This window comes from Camelus dromedarius, chromosome 3, assembly GCF_036321535.1.
Source record: "Camelus dromedarius isolate mCamDro1 chromosome 3, mCamDro1.pat, whole genome shotgun sequence".
Taxonomy (NCBI): domain Eukaryota; kingdom Metazoa; phylum Chordata; class Mammalia; order Artiodactyla; family Camelidae; genus Camelus; species Camelus dromedarius.
In genome coordinates this window covers 98,118,147-98,143,037 of record NC_087438.1, presented here as the reverse complement: position 1 = coordinate 98,143,037, position 24,891 = coordinate 98,118,147, and the positions used below count along the sequence as shown (strand labels likewise).

General features: G+C 35.8%; 1 protein-coding gene across 15 annotated transcripts in view; it reads right to left on the bottom strand.

The window, feature by feature from the left end:
* The window catches only part of ANKHD1 (ankyrin repeat and KH domain containing 1), a 112,388-nt gene extending 88,676 nt beyond the window's left edge, over positions 1 to 23,712 (bottom strand). For 7 of the 15 annotated variants that reach the window (XM_031449158.2, XM_031449159.2, XM_031449155.2 and 4 more), the window contains exons 1-2: positions 23,272 to 23,706; positions 1,440 to 1,593 (exon numbers count right to left, since the gene is read on the bottom strand). In XM_031449158.2, the coding sequence (XP_031305018.2) occupies positions 1,440 to 1,593; positions 23,272 to 23,562 (445 nt within the window). In that variant the 5' untranslated portion in view covers positions 23,563 to 23,706. Of the gene's footprint in view, positions 1 to 1,439; positions 1,594 to 10,667; positions 10,685 to 23,271 lie in introns of those variants that run through there. The other 8 variants (XM_031449151.2, XM_031449152.2, XM_031449154.2 and 5 more) reach the window with 3 other exon arrangements.
* Positions 23,713 to 24,891: the final 1,179 nt, after the last annotated feature.

The following is a 24,891-nucleotide window of genomic DNA, read 5'->3' as shown; positions in this document are numbered from 1 at the left end:
ACAGGGGGAAAAAAAAAAAAAAAGAAAGTGGCCATGGCACTCCCATTTCAGGAATCTCATGACTACCTCTAAATCACAACTAAGAGACTCAAGAAATCCAAAGGGAGGGACAGCAATGCAATTATTAATGTGATCTTTAAACCCTTTTAAAGAATTACTAGTCTTACTCTAACTTAAACAATCTTCTGCTAGATACTTAAATATTTTGTTCAATCTAATTTTAAGTTTTTATCAGTTCCAGAAAGACACATCAGATAGACTAAAAGTCAATCAGCTACAAACTGTACCTGTGCTTTTCCGTAAGAGGACAACGTTAAAGGAATAACAATATCAAGTAAACACATTCCTAGCATACTATCTATGTCTTTCCAAGAATAATATAAAAATACTCAATTTCTTTTAGTGCCTACTTTTCCTCTATTCATTATTTGGTCAAATGCAACATTTTTTTTCTTCCTTCAACATGAAATGTGCTAAAAGGCTGCTGTGATTTTTATGAATACCTATCTTTAATATTATGCTTATTAAAGTAGTCAGAAACTAAACAAAATTTTCTATGCTTTTAAAAACTTTATTTTGAACGTTCTGCATTTTAATAACTTTAACATGGGATAAGGAATAAACGTGGCACTCTAACAAGTTTCTAGGCAGTATTTTAAAAAATAACCTGTAAATTCATCTAGATTAAATTCTTATATATGTGTAATGTGCACATATATTTATATTAAAATAGTAAATATAGGGAGTATTATACAAAGTGAACATACCTCGAAATCAATATACAAAGGCTAGAAAAAGTTAATTTCCTTCTTAAAACAATTTCAGGAGATAAAAGGCTTTCATTACAGTGTAATGGAAATTTTGTACAAAAAATTATGAACAGGTTCTACAATTTAAAATAATTATAAGTATACATTATTTGAAGAAATCATACTTATCACAGGTTTTTCTTTTCTGCTGCTTCACAACAAAAAAACTGACATAGCTTGGTATATTTTGGTCCAATTTTGTGTTCAATTTTTATTTAAGTGTCTTTTAGGTAAAAAACAGCAATCTATAATTTACATATAGATTAAAGTCAGTAAGTAACTAACCACACGCAGAGTTAACTAAATGAGTTAAAAGACTCATAATTTGATAGATTAAATTTATCTCCTACATTTTAATTTTATAATATAATTGGTAATAAGTTTTCCTTGATAACTAGCTGATTATCTAAAACCTTAAAAATGTCACTGTTGAGCCCAGAAATCACTCAGAGAACTTTTATCCAAGAATTTTTAAACATAAAACATGAATGTTTCCTTTAGGAAATTTAAAAAAAAAATTTACAGAGATTTCAGACTTCATATACAGAATTTGGGGATACTCTTGTATAACTTTGTACAGAGATCTAAATTTTTAAAGAGATAAAAAGGAGAAAACAAAAAATAAAGTACCTGCTGCTTCTAGCAATGCTTCTAGTCGTGCCTGTGTCTCTGGATCCACAGTGCGTAAGTCTGTTCCTTCTGCAGTACTTGATAAGAATATCTCTGAGGTTGTTTTAAGCACTGGGTTATCCAGATCTTCTTGGTCCAAAATAAATGATTCAACCTGTTTATAAATTAAAGATGCAATATTCATGAAACTGATCTTAGTATCATTAGAATAACTGTAATTTAAGGTAACATGACTTCTAATTTGGAATTTCAATATAACGAAATAAATTACTGTAGAAACATGGGGGCTATGGGAAGGGACTTTGAGGAAGACTCCTGACTATCTGCTTGTCTTCAGACATAACTAGATATAACCCAGATACACCAGATTCAAGTTTCCTGGATAGCAGTGAATCTTTTGTGCCTACCACAAACCCTGAAAAACAGCATTAAAAAAAAAAAAAATCAAACAAGTACATCAACATAGCCCCTATGAAGATGTATACAGTAATAGACAGCAAAAAGACTAGATAGATAGCATAGATAGGTTATTAAGGTATAGTTTTTCCTCTCCTTTAGTCAAGTTAATCAATTTTGACTCAAACTAAAGAAAGTAAGATTTAACTCACTGCCAAATAACTCAACTGCTCTAGACAGGAAAACTCTGTAAGGTTAGGAATAATACCCATTTGTTCACTGTGCTATCCTCTGGGCCTAAGAATACCTCATAATAGTAGTTATGCAATACATATCTGTTGAAATGAATGAGCAAAATCAACTTATGAACATAAATATGCAATCTCTAATTTCAAATCAAGTTAATTCTAAATGATTTTTCTTAGCAAATGAAATATGCACAACTTTTATGGGAATCTGGAAATGTGTATCAAAATGCTTTAAAAAGTGCATGCCCTTTGATGTGGTAATTCCATTAAAAAAAATCTATCATTAAAAAGTTATTTGAATGCCAGACAAAATGTCCAAGGATGTTCATTACAGCATTAATTAAAATTCCAAAAATGAAGGGGAAAAAACTACAATAGGGAATTTGGTAAGTACATTTTGTACATTCACAGGATGGACTACTACGAAGTCATTAAAAACACTGCTTTCGAAGCATATTTAATACATTGCATGAGAAAACATAAAATTAAGTGAAAACCATAAGATTTAAAACAGTATGACCTATATTTTTCTAAAAGTACGTATGTACATATATGTAAACATGAAGAGGAACATATGAGTGCTCATATATACAATTATGAGTACCTATTTATATACCTATGTATGACTATGATATGTAAATATGCTTAACCAGGGAGGTTACCTAACTACATTATTTAGAATATTTGGCTAGTTGGTCACCAATTTTCACAATGGACACCAAATAAAGATATCCTAGTAAAGATAGTAAAGTTACAATGATGGAGATGTCTTATTATCTAGTATGTACTACAATTTTACAAAATAAACCTTTAACTTCAGATCCAATAACACTGAGCCATGTACTATGTTGCAATACAGCTTCTTTAATATGTAATTACAAAGATGCCATTCTAGAACTATACCAATAGATAAATGTAGACTACCAGTTTTCAAATGATTTGAAAGGAAATTGCTTGTATAATAAAGAGCTTGTTGCAAGCTCAAGAAATTATTAGGTGTTTGCAGATACACACACCTGCCAGTTGTGAGGACAGATAAAACCACCATTCCAAATTCTGGAATTTATTCAAAATGATATTTAGATGTTATGCCTATCTTATAAAAAGCAGTGGTCTGATGCAGCATTACACATATTATAGAGACAAATACAGATTGTATCATGTAACATCTAAAAAATCCAAGTTAAGGATTTCCAATTCTCTCCCATACATTCTCCAGTATTTAACGAAGTCTTGTTTTCTACAAAGTACCATTAGAGTACAAAAATGTGGTAGAAGAAATATCAAAGACAAAAACAACTATCACAAAAGGCCTCCAAGAGAAATAAATGGTACAACAATATGCATTAAGAGACAGAAATCATTTGCAGCCCCAGTAACTTAAGAAAACTTTGCACAGAGAATATAAGCTAGGCTTTGAAGGATGAATAGAATTTCAGTAAGTGGTCACACATCAGGGTGGAGATGTAAGGGAATGGGAAAAAAAAAGGGCTTGAAGATGCATTTAGAAAGTGATGAATGATTTGCTCTCAAACAATAAAAAATCATTCATACACTACCAGTAGAAGTATAAATGATGAAGCCACTATAGGAAACTGGCAGTTCTTCAAAAACTAAACACAGAATTACCATATGACCCAGCAATTCCATTTCTATGTACCCATGTACGAAGACTGAAAACATACATATTCATCACAAAAACTTGCATAAAGAAGTTCACTGCTGTATTATGCATAAAAGACAGAAAGTGGAAACAACCTAAATGTCCGTTAATTAGTAAGTGGATAAATAAAATGTGGTATATCTATACAATGGAATATTATTCAGCCATAAAATGGAGTAGGTACTGACATAGATAAACCTTGAAAACATCATGCTTAGTGAAAGAAGCCAGACATAAGTCACATATTGTATGATTTCATTTACATGAAATATCCAGCACAGGCAAATCCACAAAGATTAGTGGTTTCCTGAGGAGTCAGGGAAGGAGGAATAGGAGTGACTAGTAATGGGTCTGAAGTTTCTTTTTGGAATGATGAAAATGCCTGGAACTAGACAGTGGTAAATACTGCCCAATCTTGTGAATATACTAAAAACCACTTGAATCATATACTTTAAAATGCTGAATTCCATCGTAAATTAAATCTCAAATTAAAAAACAAAAAACCATAAGGTATCTAGAGCACAACTATGGCTTTAGGCTAGAAAGAACAACTGGAGATAGATTTGAGTAAGACTATGTACAAGGTGGCAGATTGCTCATTGCTTACCTGGTCACCATCACTAGGAAGAGAGAATCAGTAGCAATGTCATCCTGGGTGTCAGTAATTACTAGTATCACATGCACAAACAGCATATTCCTAAGTGCTTGGGAAGAATCAAGTTCAGAAGAAACACACAAAATAGAGATGTGCCCCTTGCCTTCAGAGGACTTGTATTTTCCCTTTAAAAATTAAAATTCATGCAGGGAGGGTATAGCTCAGTGGTAGAGTGCACGCTTAGCATCCATGAGGTCCTCGGTTCAATCCACAGTACCTCCGTTAAAATAAATAAACCTAATTACCTCCCTCTCCTCCCAAAATAAATAAGTAAAATATTTTTTTAAAATTACAATTCATAAGACAATTTACTGAGTTTAATTCTCCTACATCTTAAGAGTGCACATAAATTCAAGTTTCAGACAACAATGCATAAAGGAAAGAATATTGCACTAGAAATTAGGAGAATTAGATTCAAGTCTCAGTTCTATCAGGTATTGTGTGTGACTTCAGACATAACACTCAACCTTTCCAACATTCAATTTCTTCCTCAGTAAACAAAGACAATACTTGCCCTGCCTACCTTACAGTGTTACTGAAATGATGAGATAAGGTAAAAAGCATTCTGAAAATAAAACACTGTATAAATGTAACTTTTAGAAAATAATTACATGTAATTACAACTCTTCTGTCCTGTCCCTCACCACAGTGTCTTATTTTCTATGCCTTTTCAAACTGGAAGAATGATACTCACTGATAATCTAGCATGGTACACTTTGATCAGTGTTCACCTGAATTTTTCTTTACATTTTATTAATATTTTCCACCTTGTATTGAGTTACAATTGACATATAATGTTGTATAAGTTTTACTTGTAGGACATAATGATTTTGTATATGTACATATTGGGAAATGAATACCACAATAAGTTAACATCTATCATCTCACAGTTATAATTTTTTTTCCTTGTAAGGATCACCTGAATTTTCAAGTGTAGTTTTAGGCATTTTATTTTTAAGTTCTGACCCACAAGATCAAATTTTAAACATCTGTAACATTTGTGGGAAAAAATCTTAAATTCCCAGAATGAGTTATAGTTATACATAACCATACACATAAATGACTTAAATACATTTGTATCAAATAGATGTGCCAAAAAGCACTCAATTCTAATACTTCCTTTGTCCTACTCTTTTAAAAGCCTGTGTCAATGTGGAATTAATAAAAGGACAAAATATCCAGTTATGCCTATTACTTTGGGAATATTTGGGGAACTGATTTAGGCAATTCATAAATATACTACCTGATAAACCTGCTGAAACACATACTGTTGCAACTCAAATTGTGACAGCATTACCTCAGCCAGTCAAGATGGAAACCATTTATAGCTACATGGAAATATTAAATAAGACCAATACCATACATTTAATATAGAAGGCTGTTATGTAACACCAAATAAATGCCTCTATAATAGACAAGTCCAAAATAATGGTATATTTAATGAAATTGTCCTCATCATGCAAATGAATATACAAGCCTCACAGTTTCTTACATAACAGCTAAAGGAGCACAGAAATTTCTTTACTGCCAAGCAGTAGTTACATACCTCATCTCTATCCAGCAGCTACTTTCAGGAGCAAACATAAAATATCCACCTATAGTGGTACTGTTTTTGCCAATGGCAAAAAAAAGTTTACTTCAAGTCCTAAACATGGCAGAATTTTTCCCCCTCCTTCTAATTAGGTACAAAAATAAAAGGTGGACAAAAAAGGATGAGAGGAAATCTGGCCCACAAAAAACTACCTGCTTTTCCCTCATAAGTTATCTCTTCTAAAATGCTAAAGGCAAACTCTTGATGTCTTCCTCCTCAAAAGTCCTTTTCCTCTCTCCTTTCTTTTAAAAAAATTAGTGTGGTTTTTAGCTTCAAGTAGAATTTTAACAAAGGTGGGAGGGAGGAAAAGGGAAACAAGCATTTTGTCCATTTTTTTATCCTATTTGACATTTCAAAAACGAACCACTGGATGGCAATAGTTACTAGGCAGAATAACCACAGACTCAGTTATTACCACCTTAAAAAAACTCAGTTTGTCACCCTGGCCAAGATCTAGTTAGAAAAATGATCTATTAACCTAGCTATGATTTGGCCAAAACTTGCTACCACCAAAAAAAAATTCCTACCAAGTGTAAGTAAGTAGTGCTATAATTAACACTGTCAATAATATTAATATGTTTCAAGTTTTATAACAGCAAAATAATAAAATGTCATCTACACAGTTGTGAATGATCAATTATTACCTTTTCTAAGGCTGTATTTCTGGAAATAGTAATTGCTAGTTAACAAAGAAATGTTAGTAAAAAACATTCTATCACAAAAATGTACATTATATAAATAAACAAACAAACATATACATTATATATTTTTGTTTATATATTCTCTACTTGTGTGGTATACCATGCAATGGGCAAACAAAGAACATCATCAAATGCTCAAATATAAGTCAAAAATACATTGTTTTACACAGAATGCCAGACAAATTATAAAATTTTTAACACGTTTAATGAATTTGTTTTTTGAGTTAGGGACTGATAAATTAGTGGTCACAAATTTTGTTCCTCGCAACCCTTAATCACTCCCATGAATTCCAACTGGAACTATGAGAAAGTTGAAGGGAGGGCTAAACTTTATTTCTTACTACCTCTCCTCATAAACCTTCAAAAACAAAGCTTCCTTAAGATATTCTGAGTTGGTAAATAAAAATGAGAAGCTAATAAAACATTCAAACATCTAAAATACATATTTTTTAAAATGTGCTTGCTATTTCTCTTTTCTCTTTAGTTTATATTTGAATGTCTTACCTTTCCCCACTAAAAGTAAGCCCTCTACTTTAAGTCAGACTCAGCACTCACACCGATTTTGGAATGCAGGTAGCTTACTATTGATGTCTACTTGGAGCAGCAAAAAGGATGGGTCAGCATTCCAAGAGATAATTACTGAAGGACACAGCAATTCCTTTTTGCAAAAAACACAGTACCCCAAAGTTTCAACAGTCACATCCACAACAAACGTGCTCCAAGATCCACTCAGAGTAATATGATTGCAATGCAAGATCAACTAATGATAAATTTAGGAATCAGTTTTGCTAATACTGTAAGGCCCAATATAATCAGCAACATCTGGAAATACTGGAATGAAAAGGCTATATTTCTTATGATAAAAACTTTTCAAGGTTCTTTGCTTCCAAGGAAAACTGTCTTCCCAAATTCAGACCTACAATATTCTTCTCAAAAATCACAAATTGTATCTTGGGATTTCTGAAGCTAATTAGCTTCAAATGCCAAAAGAGAGAACCATCAGGCTTTTCCTAATTCTTAGTTAGAGCTGGAGAAAATTAACTCCACTTTGGCCAACTACGAACACTTCATTTCTAAACTATAGTTTTAATACAGAATCTGTTGGGTTTTTTTTTTTTAATTTTCTAAACCTGGGAGAAAGTCATCTTTAAAAAGAAAAGTTACCTTTAAGTGCTTTTTAAAAAAATAGTAGGCTACCATTACTAAAATCCCTCATATGTATCAGCATTTTCCATATATTATTCCATTCAATCATCTTAACTACTCGATGAAGTAGATTAACATTTTCATTGTAGGTAAATGAAACTCAGAAAAGTGACATACCCAAGACCACATAATTATGCAGGGATTTGAAGCCATGTGTTTCACACTCCAAAGCTCATACCCCTTTTATCACACCAAACTGAATTAAGTCAATCTTTTTAACAATGTTGTATGACTAGAACAAATACTAACCAATGAAGTAAACAGAATCTACAAGCATTATAATGTCACAGTTTAACAATAATAGTAATGTCAGGAAAAAAGTTCTTTAAATTAAATTAAATGTAATAGATCATCAAGCCCACTAACTTCCCTCTGCCAGAGTTCTTAGAGAGACAGACAAATCATGCTTCTATTTAGTGATTTCTGGCAGCTACAACTACATTATTTCTAATCAACATACATACAGCAAAATTTGTGCCACTAGAGATTTTTGAGAAGACTGCTCACATACTCATTAGAAAAGTCACAAGGAATGAAGAACCTGGCAATTAAGGACAAAAAAAAATCTGAATGTTGAAAGAAGAAATGTTACTCTGTACTTGCCCTACCATAATAAATGGGTTAGAAAGAAGTTCTGGCTTCTGCTCATTATCCTAAGTAAAAAATAAGCATCAAACACTCCAAAGAAGTACTTGATTTTAATAAGTTAAACAGAGCTTCAAACACCCATAAACTTCCAATTCATACCAATAATGGGAGGAGAGCATAATGACTAAGATCAAGGACACTTAGAACACCAGTCCACTGTTCACAGAGAGATCTCAGCTAACTTGTTTTACCGCTCTTAGCCTCATTTTCTTCAACTATAAAATAAGGATAATAGCAGTAACTATATCACAGGGTTACTGATGATTAAGCAAGACACTATCTAAAATTGAACAATAGTACTTAACACATGGTAATCACTCAAAATAATATGAATCCATTATACTTATCTTAGGCTAACAAGTAACCTGAGCATATTAAACACCAGACATACATTCAACATACACTGACTTACTGAATCCAACATTTAATAAGCACCTACTATGTGCCAGACATTCTACTATATACTGGGAACACAAAAATAAATAAGATGCAATTCCTGCTCATTAAGACACAATCAAATAAATGTGATAAAGTACTACAGATGTCTTTTAACAGAGTTATATACAGACAACATGGGAACACAAAGGAAGAAATGATCAATTCCATTTGGGTAGTAATGAAGGAAGTCAGATAGAGGTGATGACTCTGGGACAAGAAGGTATACAACAGGATGGAGAAGAGGACCATTAGTGACAGCTGCAGTATAACAGTAGTAGTTATAAGCATGGGTTTTACATTCCAAGATATCTAGATTCAAATTCTGTCTCTATCATTACTAGATGTATGACTTTGTGTATGTTATATAATGTCCCTAAGCTTCAGTTTCCTTATCTATAAATTGGGAATAATATCACTTTCTTCATATGGCAGTTGTAATGTTTATTTGAGAATATATGGGTAACCATTTGGTCCAGTGGACAATAAATACTCAGCATATAGTAGCTATCATCATGATTCTAGAAGCCAAAGCAGTGGGATAAAATTACTTGGGAGGTATAACAGCTTGATATGGTCAAAGAACTATAGCAATTTTGTATGTCTGGAATATAAAAACCAAATAAAGTAGGATATAGCAAGGATAGAAATAGACAGAAGCCAAATCCTAAATAACCTTGTATGTCATACCAAGGAGTCTGATTTACCCTTTATGGGATGGGAAAGGGTTTTTTGCCAAAAGAGTAACATGATTGAACCGACATTAGAGAATTTAATGTGACAGCAGGGTAGAAGAATCAGAGGTATAATCTTAGAAGTAGACAGATCCAGGGATTAGTACAATAAATTCAGGTGAAAGATGATTTGATTTAAGGCAAACGTAGTGAGGATACAAAGTGACAAATAAACAAGATGTGAAGAAAGAACCTACCAAAGGAGAAAAGGGATCCCTCCTACACCGTTGGTGGGAAGGTGAACTGGTGCAGCCACTACAGAAAACAGTATGGAGGTTCCTTAAAAATCTAAAAATAGAGTTACCAGCCATTCCACTCCTGGGCATATATCCAGAAAAGACAAAAATTCTAATCTGAAATATGAAAACAAATGTATGTATGTATATACAAGACTGGGACATTGTGCTGTACACCAGAAATTGATACATTATAATTGACTGTACTTGAGTTTAAAAAAATTCTAATCTGAAAAAATACATGAACGCCAATGTTCACAGAAGCACTATTTATAATAGCTAAGACATGGAAGCAACCTAAGTGTCTAGCAACAGATGAATGGATAAGGAAGATGTGGCACATATATACAATGGAATATTACTCAGCCATAAAACAGGATAAAATATCATCATTTGCAGCAACATGGATGGGCCCAGAGATTATCATACTAAGTGAAATAAGGCAGAGAAAGACAAATATTATGTATCACTTATATATGGAATCTAAAAATTAATACAAATAAACTTATTTACAAAACAAAAACAAACTCACAGACACAGAAACAAACTTATGGATACCAAAGGGGAAGAGGAGTAGGGATAAATTAGAAGTATGGGATTAAGAGATGCACACCACATATAAGATAAACAACAAGGATTTACTGTGTTGCACAAGGAAGTATATTCAATACTTTGTAATAACCCATAATAGAAAAGAATCTGAAAAAATACTTACTATGTATGTGTGTTTGTGTGTATGTATATAACCAAATCACTTTGCTGTACACCTAAAACAAACACAATATGATAAATCAATTATACTTCAATTAATAAAAAAAAGGAAACTACAGGACTTAGTGCCTGCCTAGATGTATGTGGTGAGAAGAAACAACAGATGCAAGCTCTGAGGTTTCTGACTACACCGACTAGTTTTAGGGCAATGAAATTTACAAATGGGGGTGGGAGAGGAGAGGGAAGGAGAGGGAAGTGAGCTCAGTTTTAGAATTCTGAACCTAAGACGTTTATGGCACATACATACAGTAGGCAGTTGGAAGGGCTCTTAGCAGACTGCTAAAAAGTAGTGAGTGAGAGAGGGAAGCCACATGGATATCTAAGAGAAGAATGCTCCTAAGAGAGTGAACTACAAATGCCAAAGGCTGTGGAGCAGGACATGCTTGGAGAGTTTATAGAGAATAATAAAGCAGTTGCGGTTTTGCTTAAATGTTTATGCTGATGGAACTTTGAATCCTTTCGTTTTAAATCACCACCCCTCTAAACCTGCCACTTAAAGCCCAAACTCCTGAAGTAAGACATCCAAACATCAACCTTAATAGTGATTGTCCAACTAACTCAAGGCAATGATCCATACGTTGAGTTTAGGATCATGGACTACCACAAAACTAGGAAAAAATTAAATGAGGTGATGCAGTTTAGGTATATATGCCTAGAACACACATTCAAATATAATGTTATTATGTAAAAGTAGTTCAGAAGGGCAAATATAATTTTAATAAATAATTTACATTGTTTTCACATTCCCTGAAATGTTCACATTCCTGAAAAGACTGCTGTCTTTAAGGGCAGGGATCACACTTTTTCATTTTTGTAATCCCAAAGCCTATCACAAGCTTAACAAATAGTAGGCTCTAGATAAATTATTGTGGAATAAATAAATCTACTCTACAATACCAATCAGAATTCCTAAACAGACTGCCAAGAACTCTAAACTCTGACATAATTTTACTATGCATGATGTCAGTTCATGAACAAGAGGGCCTACCCCAAACTAAATGCTGATTTTCTTCTGTAGAGAATGAATAAATGATTTTAACAGATTAATGAGAAGATAATACACAATAATAAGTACTTTCGTATTATCATATTATTTGTTCTTGGGGGTAGTAGGTGAAATCCATGCACCTGACAATGTATAACCTTAAAAAAATGGTCTCTCCAAACTAAAAGAAAATAAACATTTCTTTTGTAACCTGTCAGTCAAACCCGAAGCAAAACAGATACCAAAATATAGTATAGATTCTCACACTCCAGAATCAAAATAACTAGTAAATTAACATAATTGGGACCATTTGACCAGTGATATATAAGATTTGTTTCTGCAATTTAATCACATAGGTGATAACACTGGCTTAGGTGTCAAGCAAATTGTGTATTACTCAAATACCGAATTCACACCTCTTAAGCAATTACTAGAAGATACCAGATGCAAAAACTCTAATTGCTATGCTTTATATTTTATTCTACTTATCCATTTATTATCCTGGAAAAAGAAATCTTGCCTATATTCTTCTTACAGACTGTATACATCAGATGCACTCAGACTATGAATAGCATCTCCTCCGTCTTCAGTTTTGTCTTCTCTTAAACATATCCCCAGACTTTGTCAGGGAGGTAATGCATAAAAAACAAATGCTACAACAACTTGTTCTTCTGGTAGCCTGGCAAATAGGTTTAAAACAAAAGAGTTCCCAACCATCCACCTTCAGCATATACAAGCTGGGCAGAAATTTCAGGAACTGGATATTATTAATGGGGTGGGGAGTCTATTGTGTGTGACTGAAAATTCTGTAGCATATAAATTACCCCAAATTAAACCTCTTCTGGAGACCAGATGAAGAGAACAAGGACATATCCAGTAACCCAGAACAGGATCCTGAAAGGATCCTGAAAAAACAAAAAACAAAGTTGGAAGACTTACACTTCCCAATTTCAAAACTTACTACAAAAAACTACACTCATCATGACAGTTTTGGAACTGTCTAGATAAAGACATATAGAACAGTGGAATAAAACAGAAATAAGCACTCCAGAAATAAACCCTCACATTTACAGTCAATTGACTTTTGACAAGGGTACCAAGACAATTTAATGGAGAAAGAACTAATTTTTAACAATTAGTGTTGGGACAACTGGATGTCTACATTCAAAAGAATGAGGCTGGACCTCTACCCCACATCTTATATAAAAATTAACTCAAAATGGATCAAAGACCTAAATGTAAGAGCTAAAACTATAAAACTCTTAGAAGAAAACAGTTGTAAATCTCTTCCCAATCTTAGATTATGCAATGGTCTTTTTAGACATGGTAACAAAGGCACAAGCAACAACAACAAAAAAGATAAATACAAAAACTGGGCTCTAACCACAAATTTAAAATTTAAAAATGCAATCACGAAAGTGAAAAGACGGTGCACAGAATGGAAGAAAATATTTGCAAATCGTGTATCTGATAAGGGACTAGTATCCAGAATACAAATTTTCTCCTAAAAAGAAACAAAAAACAAACAAAAAACCCCCACATGATTCAACAATAAAAAGACAAATAACTCAACCAAGAAATAGGGAAAAGACCTAAAAAGACATTTCTCCAAAGACATACAAATGGACAACAAGCACATGAAAAGATGCTCAACTTCATTAGTCACTGGGGAAATCCAAATCAGAATCACAATGAGATACAAATCCACACCTACTCAGATGGCTATTTAAAAAAAAGTCAGCAAGGATGTGAAGAAATTGGAACCCTCATACACTGCTGCTGGGAATGCAAAATTGTGCACATGCTATAGAAAACAGCTTAGCTTGATGGTTCCTCAGAAAGTTAAACATAGAGTTATGTGAAGTAGCAATTCCACTCCTAGGTATATACTCAAAGGAACCAAAAAGATATCTTCATACAAAACTTGTACACAAAAGTTCATAGTATTATTATTTAGTACAAAAGGTAGAAATAACCCAGATGTCCAATGAACAAAATGTGGTATATCCACAAAATGGACTATTCCAAGAAGACTGATAAAAGATACAATATGTAGAAATCTTGAAAACAGTATACTAATTAAAAAAACTGAGGCACAAAAGACCACATATTGTATGACTCCATTTATATGAAATGACCAGACTAGGCAAATCCAGAGACAGAAAGTAGATTAGTGATTATCAGGGGCTACAGGGAGGGTGAAATGGGAAATGACTGCTTATGGTTTTGTTTGGGGGTGATGAAAATGTTTTAAAATAGATAGTAGTGAAGGTTGCACAACTCTGTGAATATATTAAAAAACCACTGAATTATACACTTTAAAGAGTAAATTCTATGATGTGTGAATTCTATTTCAATTTTTAAAACTCTTGGAATTGGAATTTGAAAAATACTTTGGAAATCTGTTAAATTTTCTATTTTGATAAATGTACCATGGTTATGTAAAAGAATGCCTTTGTTGTTAAAGAATGTACACTGAAGAATTTAATGGTAAAGAGGCATGATGTATGAAACTACTTTCAAATGATTCAGAAAATAAATTATTTATTTGTTGAGGGGTGTGGAATGGGACAAAAGGAACACAACAGGTGAGTCTGGATAAAGGATATATAGGAGGAGTTCCTTGTACTATTCTTGCAACTTTCCAGTAAGTCTGTAATAATATCAAAATGAAAAGTAACAAAAAAGAGAAAAAGCATCCAAATAAAACTGGACTATGGCCTCTTTTGGGATTTGCTCTTTGATAATGATAGTTTGTTTCACATGTTTCTGAATTTAGCAACTGTACACATTTTTAAAAGGCAAAAATTAAAATGTAGAGATTCAGCAGAAGAATAGGTAAACACAGAAAAAAATAAATTAGAAGTTGGTAAGAGATGAAAGTACTTTCAAAGTGTACCACTGAAGGCATCAACTGGCACGGCCAAACGTCTACCTTCTGACCCAGATTTCATAAAATGCCCATGTAAAAACTTTTAAATTCTACATCATTAAAGAAAATACTACAGGTTCATTTATCTAGATTTAATTCCATATTGAGGTAATCTTTCCAAAACTGAGCTTATCTCTAGTGATAAAAAGAAAAAAAAAAATTCTTTCCAGCATGTAATCAATATATGAAGCACCATGATCAATTATAAACTAGCCAATCTGAGGACAAATTGGGAAAAAATAAGGATTGTATTACAGAAACAACTTCCCAGCACAGTATTCCATGTAAACTGGGTTCAGTAGCTTCAGGGAAGACATCAGTGAGTGCTCTGCCTCTCTCTGTCATAGAAGCTTTTAAATATTTTGTCAATCTTAAGCTTTTTAACTTGCTAATATCTATTGTGATGAAACAATTACATAAGATTTGTATTCAAACTTGTTCTCATAAAGCAATCTACAGATTCACTACAACCCCTATCAAAATCCCAACAGCATTTTTTACAGAAATACAAAGATTCATCCTAAAATTCACCTAGACTCTCAAGGAACCCTGACTAGTCAAAACAATCTTGAAAGAGAAAAACAAAGGTGGAAAAATGACACTACCTAAAAGCTACAGTAATCAAGAGTGTGATAGTACAGTAAGACATATAGACTAATAGATTTGAACAGAGAGCACAGAATTAAACCCTCTAACACATGATCAATTAATTTCAACAAGGATGCCAAGATCATTCAATGGGGAAAATTGCAGTCTTTTCAACAAATGATGCTGGAAAAACTAGATATCCACATGCTAAAGATAAAGTTAGACTCTGACCTTACACTGTGTACAAAAATAAACTGAAAATGGATCAAAGACTTAAATGTAAGAGCTAAACTACAAAATTCTTAGAAGAAAACACTGAAGAAAACCTTTATGACATTGGATTTAGCAACAACTTTATGGATATGACACCAAAAGCACAGGCAGCAAAAGTACAGATAAACTGGACATCATCAAAATAAAACTTATAAGCATGAAAGGATGCCATCAACAGAGTGAAAAGGCAACCCATAGAATGTGAGAAAATATGTTGAAATTATACATATGGTAAGAGATTAATATCCAAAGAACGTCTACAATTAAACAACGAAAAAACAACCCAATTAAAAATGGGCCAAGTGTTTAAATAGACATCTCTCCAAAGAAGATACACAAATGGTCAATAAGCACATGAAAAGATGTTCAACATCACTAGTTATTAGGGAAATGCAAATCAAAACCACATCCATTAGGATAGGTATTATCAAAAACAAAAACAAAACAGAAAATAGTAAGTACTGGCTAGAATGTGGAGAAATCAGAACCTTTGTGCTCTGCCACTGGGAATGCAAAATGGTATAGCTGCTATATTAAACAGTATGGTGGTTCCTCAAAAAATTAAAAATAGAATTACAATATGATCCAGCAATCCCACTTCCGGATATATATGCAAAAGAACTGGAAGAAGGGACTCGAACAGGTATTTGTACAATCATGTTCAGAGCAGCATAATCACAACAGCCAAAAGGTCAAAGCAATCGGAGTGTGAATCAACGGATGAATGAATAAACACAATGTGGTATATACATACAATGGAATAGTATTCAACTAATTGTCATACAAGATACAACATGGATGAACCCTGAAGATGCTATGCTAAGTAAAACAAGCCAGTCACAAAAGTAGAAAAAATGTATAATTCCACTTATTTGAGATACTTAGAGTAGTCAAATTCATAGAAAAATAAAGTAGAATTATGGTTGCTGGGGCTGGGAAGGGAGGATGGGTATTGCTGTTTAAGGGGTAGAATTTCAGTTTAGGAAGATGAAAAAGTTTTGTAGATGGCTGGTGGTGATGGTTGCACAACAATGTGAATGTACTTAAAAACCACTTTAAAATGGTTAAAATGGTAAATTTTATGTTATGCATATTTTAACTCAATTTTAAAAAGACAAAAAAATAGTTAAAATGGTAAATTTTGTTATGTGTGCTTTACCACAATTAAAAAAACTACTCTCAACCTAACTGTCCTCATTACAAACAAATGCATCAAACTTACCTTGGCAACTTAATAAACTGTTCTCCTGTTTAATTCTTTGGTTCTTGGGCTTTCTCTTTTCAAACTGCACACTAATGCAGGTGAATCAAACCACTAGGATATAGTGGGCTATCTACTTAAAAAAAAAATTTTTAAAGCCTTTCTACTAATGAAAAAAGTGTCCATTAAGGGAAAAACTTTGTGAGAACTGAAGGATGTGTAGTGGAAGAAGAGCAGAATGTGCTCTTTGACAAACTACTGCTAAATTTCAGTCTAGTAAGTAAAAATAAGCTTTGCATATAACTTTACTTTCCTCCTGGTTTAGGTAGAGTTGGCCAAAAAAAGGTAAACCAGTCAATCATCACAAGGCAAATGATCTTCATTCATAGGAATCATACACTGTAAGTAGCTACCAATAGAAAAGCATACAGATTTTAATTTTTACAAATTAAAACCAATGTTTCCCATATTGGCAAAGATGCAAAGTTGGGTATATACCTTTCTTTATTGGTACTTTTTAATATTTCTTAATTCTTTTAAAATGAATAATGACAAGACCTGAACTTTACAAGTAAGTTCAATTACAAAATTATCTTAAAATAATGTTCCTCCTATAATCAATAGTACACCTTTGACTGCCTTCTTAACATATTGATCTACACGGCAGTCACCAGTTTCATTAAAGAACATAGTTTTCCAACAAGGTCAACCACGGATTATATGCTAGATTAAGATAGGCATTTCCTAGGCAACTAATCAAATTCATTGGTACAATGCATCAGAAGAGAAACAACAGGACAACCTAGCAGTTAAACCAAAATGGGAGTCACATGACCTATTTTCTACTATAAATTAGCTGTGTGATCCTAGGCAAGTCACTTAGCTCAATGATTCCTAGACTTTTGAGGATTTAGCCAGGGTCCTGTCAAGAACTTTCCAATTTGGTATTTTGTCAAATACGGATATTGTAAAAATTTCATAACAGTAAGAAGGGCATTACCTCAAAATAGAAAAAAGTGAAGAAAAAAAAAACAGCTTTTTGAGAAATTCACTACATTGTCCTTACTTTCCTCATTTCACTTTAGACCTATGAAAACTTCAATAGGGACTAAGCAAGGTCCCTTACCAATGCTGGAGCCAAAAACTTTGCCTATATCTTAATCTGAAGGAGCAAAATAGTAGCATGGGTTCTGGATTTAGTACTAGATATAAATTCTAGCTTTACCACGTACTAAGTGTGTAACATTTTAACCATTTTTTTGTTTTGTTTTTTGGATTCATCATTTCTCCGAACCTACATTTATTCATCTGTTAAAATGTAGATAATACCTACCTCAAAGGGATGTTGAAACGATTAAATAAAATAACCAAAGTATCTAGTACGGTACTGGCATAAAATAAGCATTCATTAAATGGTAGCAGTTACCTAAAAATGAGATGAAATAGGATTATCACCAAGATTCTATGACTTTATAGATAGATAAGCAAAAGGAGAGGAAAATTGTAAATAGTAAGGTCCAAGAAGTCAGATACATTGAAACAGTTCATTTACAGTAGGTTAAAAAAAAGAAAGAAAAAGAAAGAAAAGAATTTATTTCATTTCTTAGACTTTGGTTCTATAGGAGGGTAAATTTGGGGAAAAATAAAAGGGTAGATTTCTCACTTCTTTCTTTTTACTTGCCAACACTTTAAAAAGAAATTGCTGCTTGGCTTTCTTTAAAGTAACATATTTTATTTATCTTATCTCTCATTGATTCAGAAAGCCAGAATTGATTTTCAGAGGTCATCACTCTACTACTAGATAGGCTCAGAAAGGAATGTGCTTAAACTCATCTCCAGTGGACCATTCTTAACATTTCATCACTTTGATTAGATAAAAAGTCTAAATCTTTCTCAAATTCACCATTTAAAAATCTCCCATGAATAGTAATGTTATCTTTTGTGTAACAATGGAGAAAATAAAACTACATATTATATTTCCACAGAGAAATTCTGAAAGGACAAAAGACATTAAAGGTGTAAAAGGGCAGGATACTTGGGAGCAGGGGTAAGATCAAGACTTTTTACTGTATTTGCCTTTATATTATTATTAGTCTTATACAAATGTGATCACCTATGAAAATGTATTAAATAACTAAAAGAAAACCTCTACATAAATCAAGTTTCACAAAAAGGTTTTCTTCTACCCAAAATCAACCCTGTTTTGACCCAAAATTCATATAACCACACTCATCAATGAATCATTTTATGTGAAGTCTTGAGGCTTTATAGAATGAAAATGTGCATGGTTGACAGTCATGCGATATAACAAATTGTTACAGTAATAACATGTAATTTTTCCTTCAATAAACATTTCCATGTCTTCAAAATTTGCTCCCTAGAATACAAAGGTATTTCCTATTTTATTACTACTGATAATAATCTATGGAATTATCAAGCCATTCTACCTTGAACAAAGTTCCCATAAAGGTTTTTAAGAAATTCATTTTCATGGACGAAAATGAATTTTTCAAAAACAATACAGTATTTTAAGTTTCTCAAAATTATAAATTTACCATAAAAAATTTACAACATTAAACCTTTCAGTACCCTCTTTCAGTTTCTCTCTTGTTCAGGTTATGAGCCCAAGCCCTGGGATGCTATTAAAAGCAGTGACTCACCTTGTTTACCTGAACTTTAAATACACAGTATTCATGACAAAATTGCCATCCCTGATAAGAGTGGGCCTGTAGACCAGCGGTTCTCTACCAGGGGTGATTTTGCCTCCTGAGACATTTGGCTTGGTGTTGTCTAAGGACATTTTTAGCTGTCACTACTGGGTGGGTTCTACTGGCATCTAGTGGGAAAAGGCAAGGGAATGTTGCTAAAGCATAGAAGAGCCCCTCGTAACAATTATCTGGCCCCAGATGTCAATATGTTGCTTTGAGAAACCATGCTCTAGATTATAGATCATAAGTAACCCTGAAGGAAATGATCCATCTCCCATTAGAGAAAATCAGAATGGAATCTCTGGATGGTCTGTGCTTTTGACTCAAAACATATTTTTCAGGAAAAAAAAAAAATCCCTGCAAAGCTTTTGCTATAAATTACTGTATACAATTTCTGTGTACTTCTATCTAATTGTAACTATGGCACCTGCCTCAAGATAAGAAAAAAGGCTCAGCAATGTTTCCTAATTGGGTATCTGTCTTCTAAGTGTGTATATAAATATGTATACACATACACATAGGCTTATATAGGCCTAGCAATTTTACTGAAAGAAAAACTTTAATATTGGTTACCTCTGAGGAGTGCAATTTGAAGGGTCAGTAGTGGTGAGGAGGACTTTTACTTTTCATCTTCTATCTACTAACTATATTGTTGAACTTTTTACCATGAGACTGTATTACTTTTATAATTTTAAAAGGAAAATGTCACACACATAGACATGCAGTATGTGCATATATTTTTAAGACAGAATTAAAAGTCATAAACCTCATCAAAATCCTTTCGTTAGGAATTTTATTTTTCTTTTACTTTACAAAAAAAAAAAGACTACAAATCTAAAATTAACATTTAAAAATTGGTTTTTAAAGAATTTTCAACCTAACTTCTATTCTGAACAATGGGTACATTTCAACAGAATCCAGTTTAACTACCGACTCTTCCAGTCAAGGCCCTGGACAGCTAAGAAACATGCTCAGTATGCCTGAAGAAATACAAAACAGGCATTTATTTATCCCAGTGTTTAAAACACCAAGAACCAAAGTTCCCAAATGGTGGCATTCTCTAAGCTAAAACAATTCTAATATAAAAAAATTTACAAAAAGACTCAAGCTCTTTCTTCAGACTAAAAGGTTTGTTGACTTAGTCAGCAAGGGAAAGTAGCTTGTTTTCCCCTCCGTTGTTGGCTCTGAGAATGAATAGAAAAAAAGTCCTTAGAGTATCTACATCTCTGTATACTGAATGCATAGAACTTCAACTAATTCTGGAGCAAATACACTAGGCCTCCACATTTCTTACTTATTTCTCACCTAGTTCTGTCCCATTTGGGAAACAAGACAAACTTCACTCTCAAACTACAATCCAACTCATCTCTCCGAATGTCTAAATTCTAAATGCTTAGTTCTAAAACATCTAGGCATGATGTAAATAAGGATTTTATTATTATTCATCAAATGCAAGTTGGGTGTTTCCTTAAGAACATTACTTATGGCCTCTTCACACTGGAAATTCAAATGTAATAATATGGGAGATGATAGCTCATCTTGTCAGAGAGAAAAGCCAAAAATTTGCTTGGCAAAAAAAGTCATTTCACTCGCAAAGGCATAGACTATACCCTACCACACACAGTATACAACAGAGACTAGATACTCCAAGAATTTCTTCTCTATATGATACGGAGGAAACCAGACATAAAAACAAAATTTCCTTTCTCCAAAGGTTAAGAAAGAATCTATATATACACCGAGCATTATCTGAGATTAGGCTAAAGTCTGTGAGTATTCTAGAAACTTGCATTCCAAAAATGAGGTCTACATCTATACATAATACCTAAATCCTTTAGACAAAGAAAATTTAGGAGAATAAGAGGTTCTTCTACCATTAGTCTCGGTGAACGAATTGTGAATAATTTCTATGTTAAACATTAAAAAAACACAAAAGGTATAGATTCTGCTCATAGTTTTAACCACCTGGTATGGGGATTCCAAATGAAATACGTGTGTGTGTGTGTGTGTGTGTGTGTGTGTGTGTGTGTGTGTGTGTGTGTGTGTGTGTGTGTGTGTGTGTGTGTGTGTGTGTGTGTGTGTGTGTGTGTGTGTGTGTGTGTGTGTGTGTGTGTGTGTGTGTGTGTGTGTGTGTGAAAAAAGCCTCACTTGAAATAGTTACTTCAAAAGCTCATTTCCCCAGAAATAACACATGAGCCCAAAGAGTTAGAGATTTATCACTTTAGAAGCTCACTAGCATTCTAACTCTTAAGAAATTTAAGAATACTACTTAAGTAAAAGCAAATGAGTGACCTTTCACCTCACCTATGACAATTATGTAAAAATGGTCTAGAAAATCCAGGACACCATCCTTCTATCACATTTAGACCAAAGCAAATCTTTTCAGTCTCTCTTACAAGTTTCAAAGAAAAATAGATTCTAATCTTTAGAGTCTAAAGATATTTCCACTTTATTTCCTAGGAAAAAAGTACATGTGTTCTAAGTTCATCTCTCATCAATTTTCATTTAAAATCTAAATGAAAGCCTTCCACAAGCCCAGGAGAGGAATTCCTCCAGATATTCTCCCCATAACTGCCTACCCAAATAAAATCCTGTCCCACCTTGGCTTAGAAATTATTTCTCATATAGTGAAATTCAAAGATACAGACATTCGAGGAACCATCTCCTTTACAACCCACACAGATTTTTCCAAAGCAAAATATTGGGGTTAGAATATACTAAAGTTTTAAATCTAAAAGAATTCCTGTTCAGATCAAGAATGGTTAATACTGCGCACTAAATGTATTCTGCAATGCACAAATACAGTTTCTCCTTATTCCTCTCAAATACAACAGCCAGGAGAGCTGTACACACAGAGAAATCTCTGTACTTTAACACCAAGATCAGAGGTTAAAATAATTGGTCATAGGGGATGAACCAGGCACCTTAGAACCAAAATAGAATACCCTGAGCACTTAGAACAATAAATAGGACAGTACCCAAGCCACAGTCAAGAGGAAAAAAAGTACATATATAAAATATCTCCTTTTTCTCTAGAGCCCAAAAGATGATGCCTACCATTCTAGGTTGCTTAGACTGAAAAAGGTTCAGTACACACCCTAAGAGTTAAAAGAAACTTAGGATCTAATAACAAATTTCCCTCACTGCAAAAGATGTCCATAGGATGCCTCACCTTCCCCAAGCCTAAAAATCTCCAGAGCTCAGCTTTCCTGTTATTCCGAAGCTCAAAGATGCACTGGAACTTTCTCTTCCTGTCTAACTTCACACTAAGTCCCAGGTGCAAGACCCACGTGATTTTTCAGCGTAAAAGCGGAGTTCCTTAATACTCACCTGTCTCAGACTAAAGAGGGGAATTAAGAACCCTCCTTAAAGACACATGTAACGCATAAGGCAAATAATGTCCAACCCTTCAACTCTGAGAGACACAGTATATTGGAAATGCTCTTTGAGCAAGCTAGCTCTGTCTGTGTCTGTCTCAGCCTCAGTCTTTCTGTCCCTCACCCTGTCTCGCTCTCTCAGTACCAAGGGCAGGGACTGTGGCAAGACCCCGCCCCCCCATCTCCAAAGCTGGGTGGGCGGGAGGTAGCCTGAGGAGTCCCGGTTCCCGCGCGAAGCTCAGAGACCAAAGGACTCTATTGTGGGTCTACGGATGGTGACGGGAACCGGTCCGGCTCGAGACGCGGGCTGAAGAGTAAGCCGAGGGTGCACTAGGCCCGCACCGCTGCCACTGCCGCCATGGAGCCGATCGCTGTCACGGAACGACTCCGCCCGGGGCAGCGGGAGGGTAGCCCGGGCCCCGCGCCGGCCCAGAGAGAATTCATGCCTCAAGCTGTGTGGGAGGCAGGGGTCCTAGAGCCGTACCTCGGACACCTCGTCCTCGTCGCTACCAGAGGCACCACCTCCACCCCCGGTCCTCAGGACGGCAGCCGCCAACTTGAAATCCAGCGCCGCGTCCCCTCCGCCTGCACCGCTCCCGCCGCCACCGACTCCTGGAGCGGGCCCGGCCTCCCCAAAGAGTCTCACGGTGCGGATCCCCAGCCCGACCCCTCCCGGCGGAGGCGGCTCCGAGGCCCCGGCTGGGGCGGATCGCGGAGCCACCGAGTCCAGGTCCTCCTCAAAGGAGGTGCCGCCGCCTCCGCCGTCGGTCAGCATGGTTCGCACGCGGAGCCGGAGACGCTGCCGAATCACTCGCGGCCACCGCCGCTGCCGATCCCGGGAACGAGAGGAGCAGCAGGAGGAAGAAGCGTCTCCTTACCCCCGTCCCAGCAGCGCCACTAACTTCTCACTGCCTAACCTGCTGCCTCCCGCCCCCAACACTCGCCACTGGCTGCAGCTTCTCAGCGGCTGCAGATCATTGGCCAAGATGACCCGTCGCTCAGGCTACTCGTCACGCGCCTTTCGCTGGCTCGCGGCCTCCAAGCTGCGTTGACCCGCGCAGGCCTAGGCGGTTGCGAACACCCGCCTCCGATTCCCCACGCGCCGACTTCCGGTCTTTTTCTACGTCTATTGGCCAGCCCCTCTGACTATCGCGTCACGACCTTAAAGTGGATTAGTTAGCCTTGAGGTCAGTCAGAGTGACCCCTGACAATGGGAAACTTCATTGGCAGTATGGAGTGTCGGTCACTTTGTCACAGGACGTCGCGTGGTACAATTGGCCGGTAAGGGTCCATTTCATCCCGCCTCCATCTGAGGTGACGGGAAAGGGTTGGGGAATTTCCACTCTTGTTTAAAATGACGGCTGAGGTGACGACCTGAAAGAATTAATTAGATTTGGAGTAACTTGGCACAGCGCCTGGTGAGGCTTACACGTCAAGGGTGCAAGAGGCGCAGAGGTAACTCAGCTCCCACCTGTCGCTCTCCGCCAGGCGCGGCGACGCTGGCCGGAGAGTTGCTGCACGGGGATTGGAGGGAAGAAGCTATCAGTCTCACCTAGGCCCCACCTTCTTGCCAGTCCCCGGTTGGAGGAGCGGCGCGTCAGTCACTACAGAGGTCGCCGCCTCTGGGGACAGGTGAGGCTGTGGAAACTCTGCCTCTGGCTCTTTGGGCGGGATTAGGGGGCTGGGAGAGGCGAGGGGGCAGGGCCGTTCCAGCTGCTCGCCGCCCGCTTGCCCGAGCCGAATCTGGCCCGCCAAGCTGAGGGGACAAGAAAGACTGCTGGGGATGGCCACCCGGAGGCGATTCGGCTCGCCTGCGTGCCAGAACGTGGCTGGGCGCGGCAGTTCCACGACCCGCGGGCGGGGTCGCCCCGCAGGGCTGCGTTCTTTGCCGGTGGAAGGTGGCGGACGTGAGGGCTGGACAGCGCCATGCCTCAGTACTGGGAACTGTCCCACGAAGGAGGGTGGCAAGGCCGCGGAATCACACTATGGGGCTGAACGCAGTGGTCAAGGGTGCGTGCTCTGGAGCAGTTTCGAGTTCTGGTGCCGCCACTTATTTGCTCTGTAACCTCCGGGCGTTAGTCGTTTAATCTCTGTGACTTTCAGT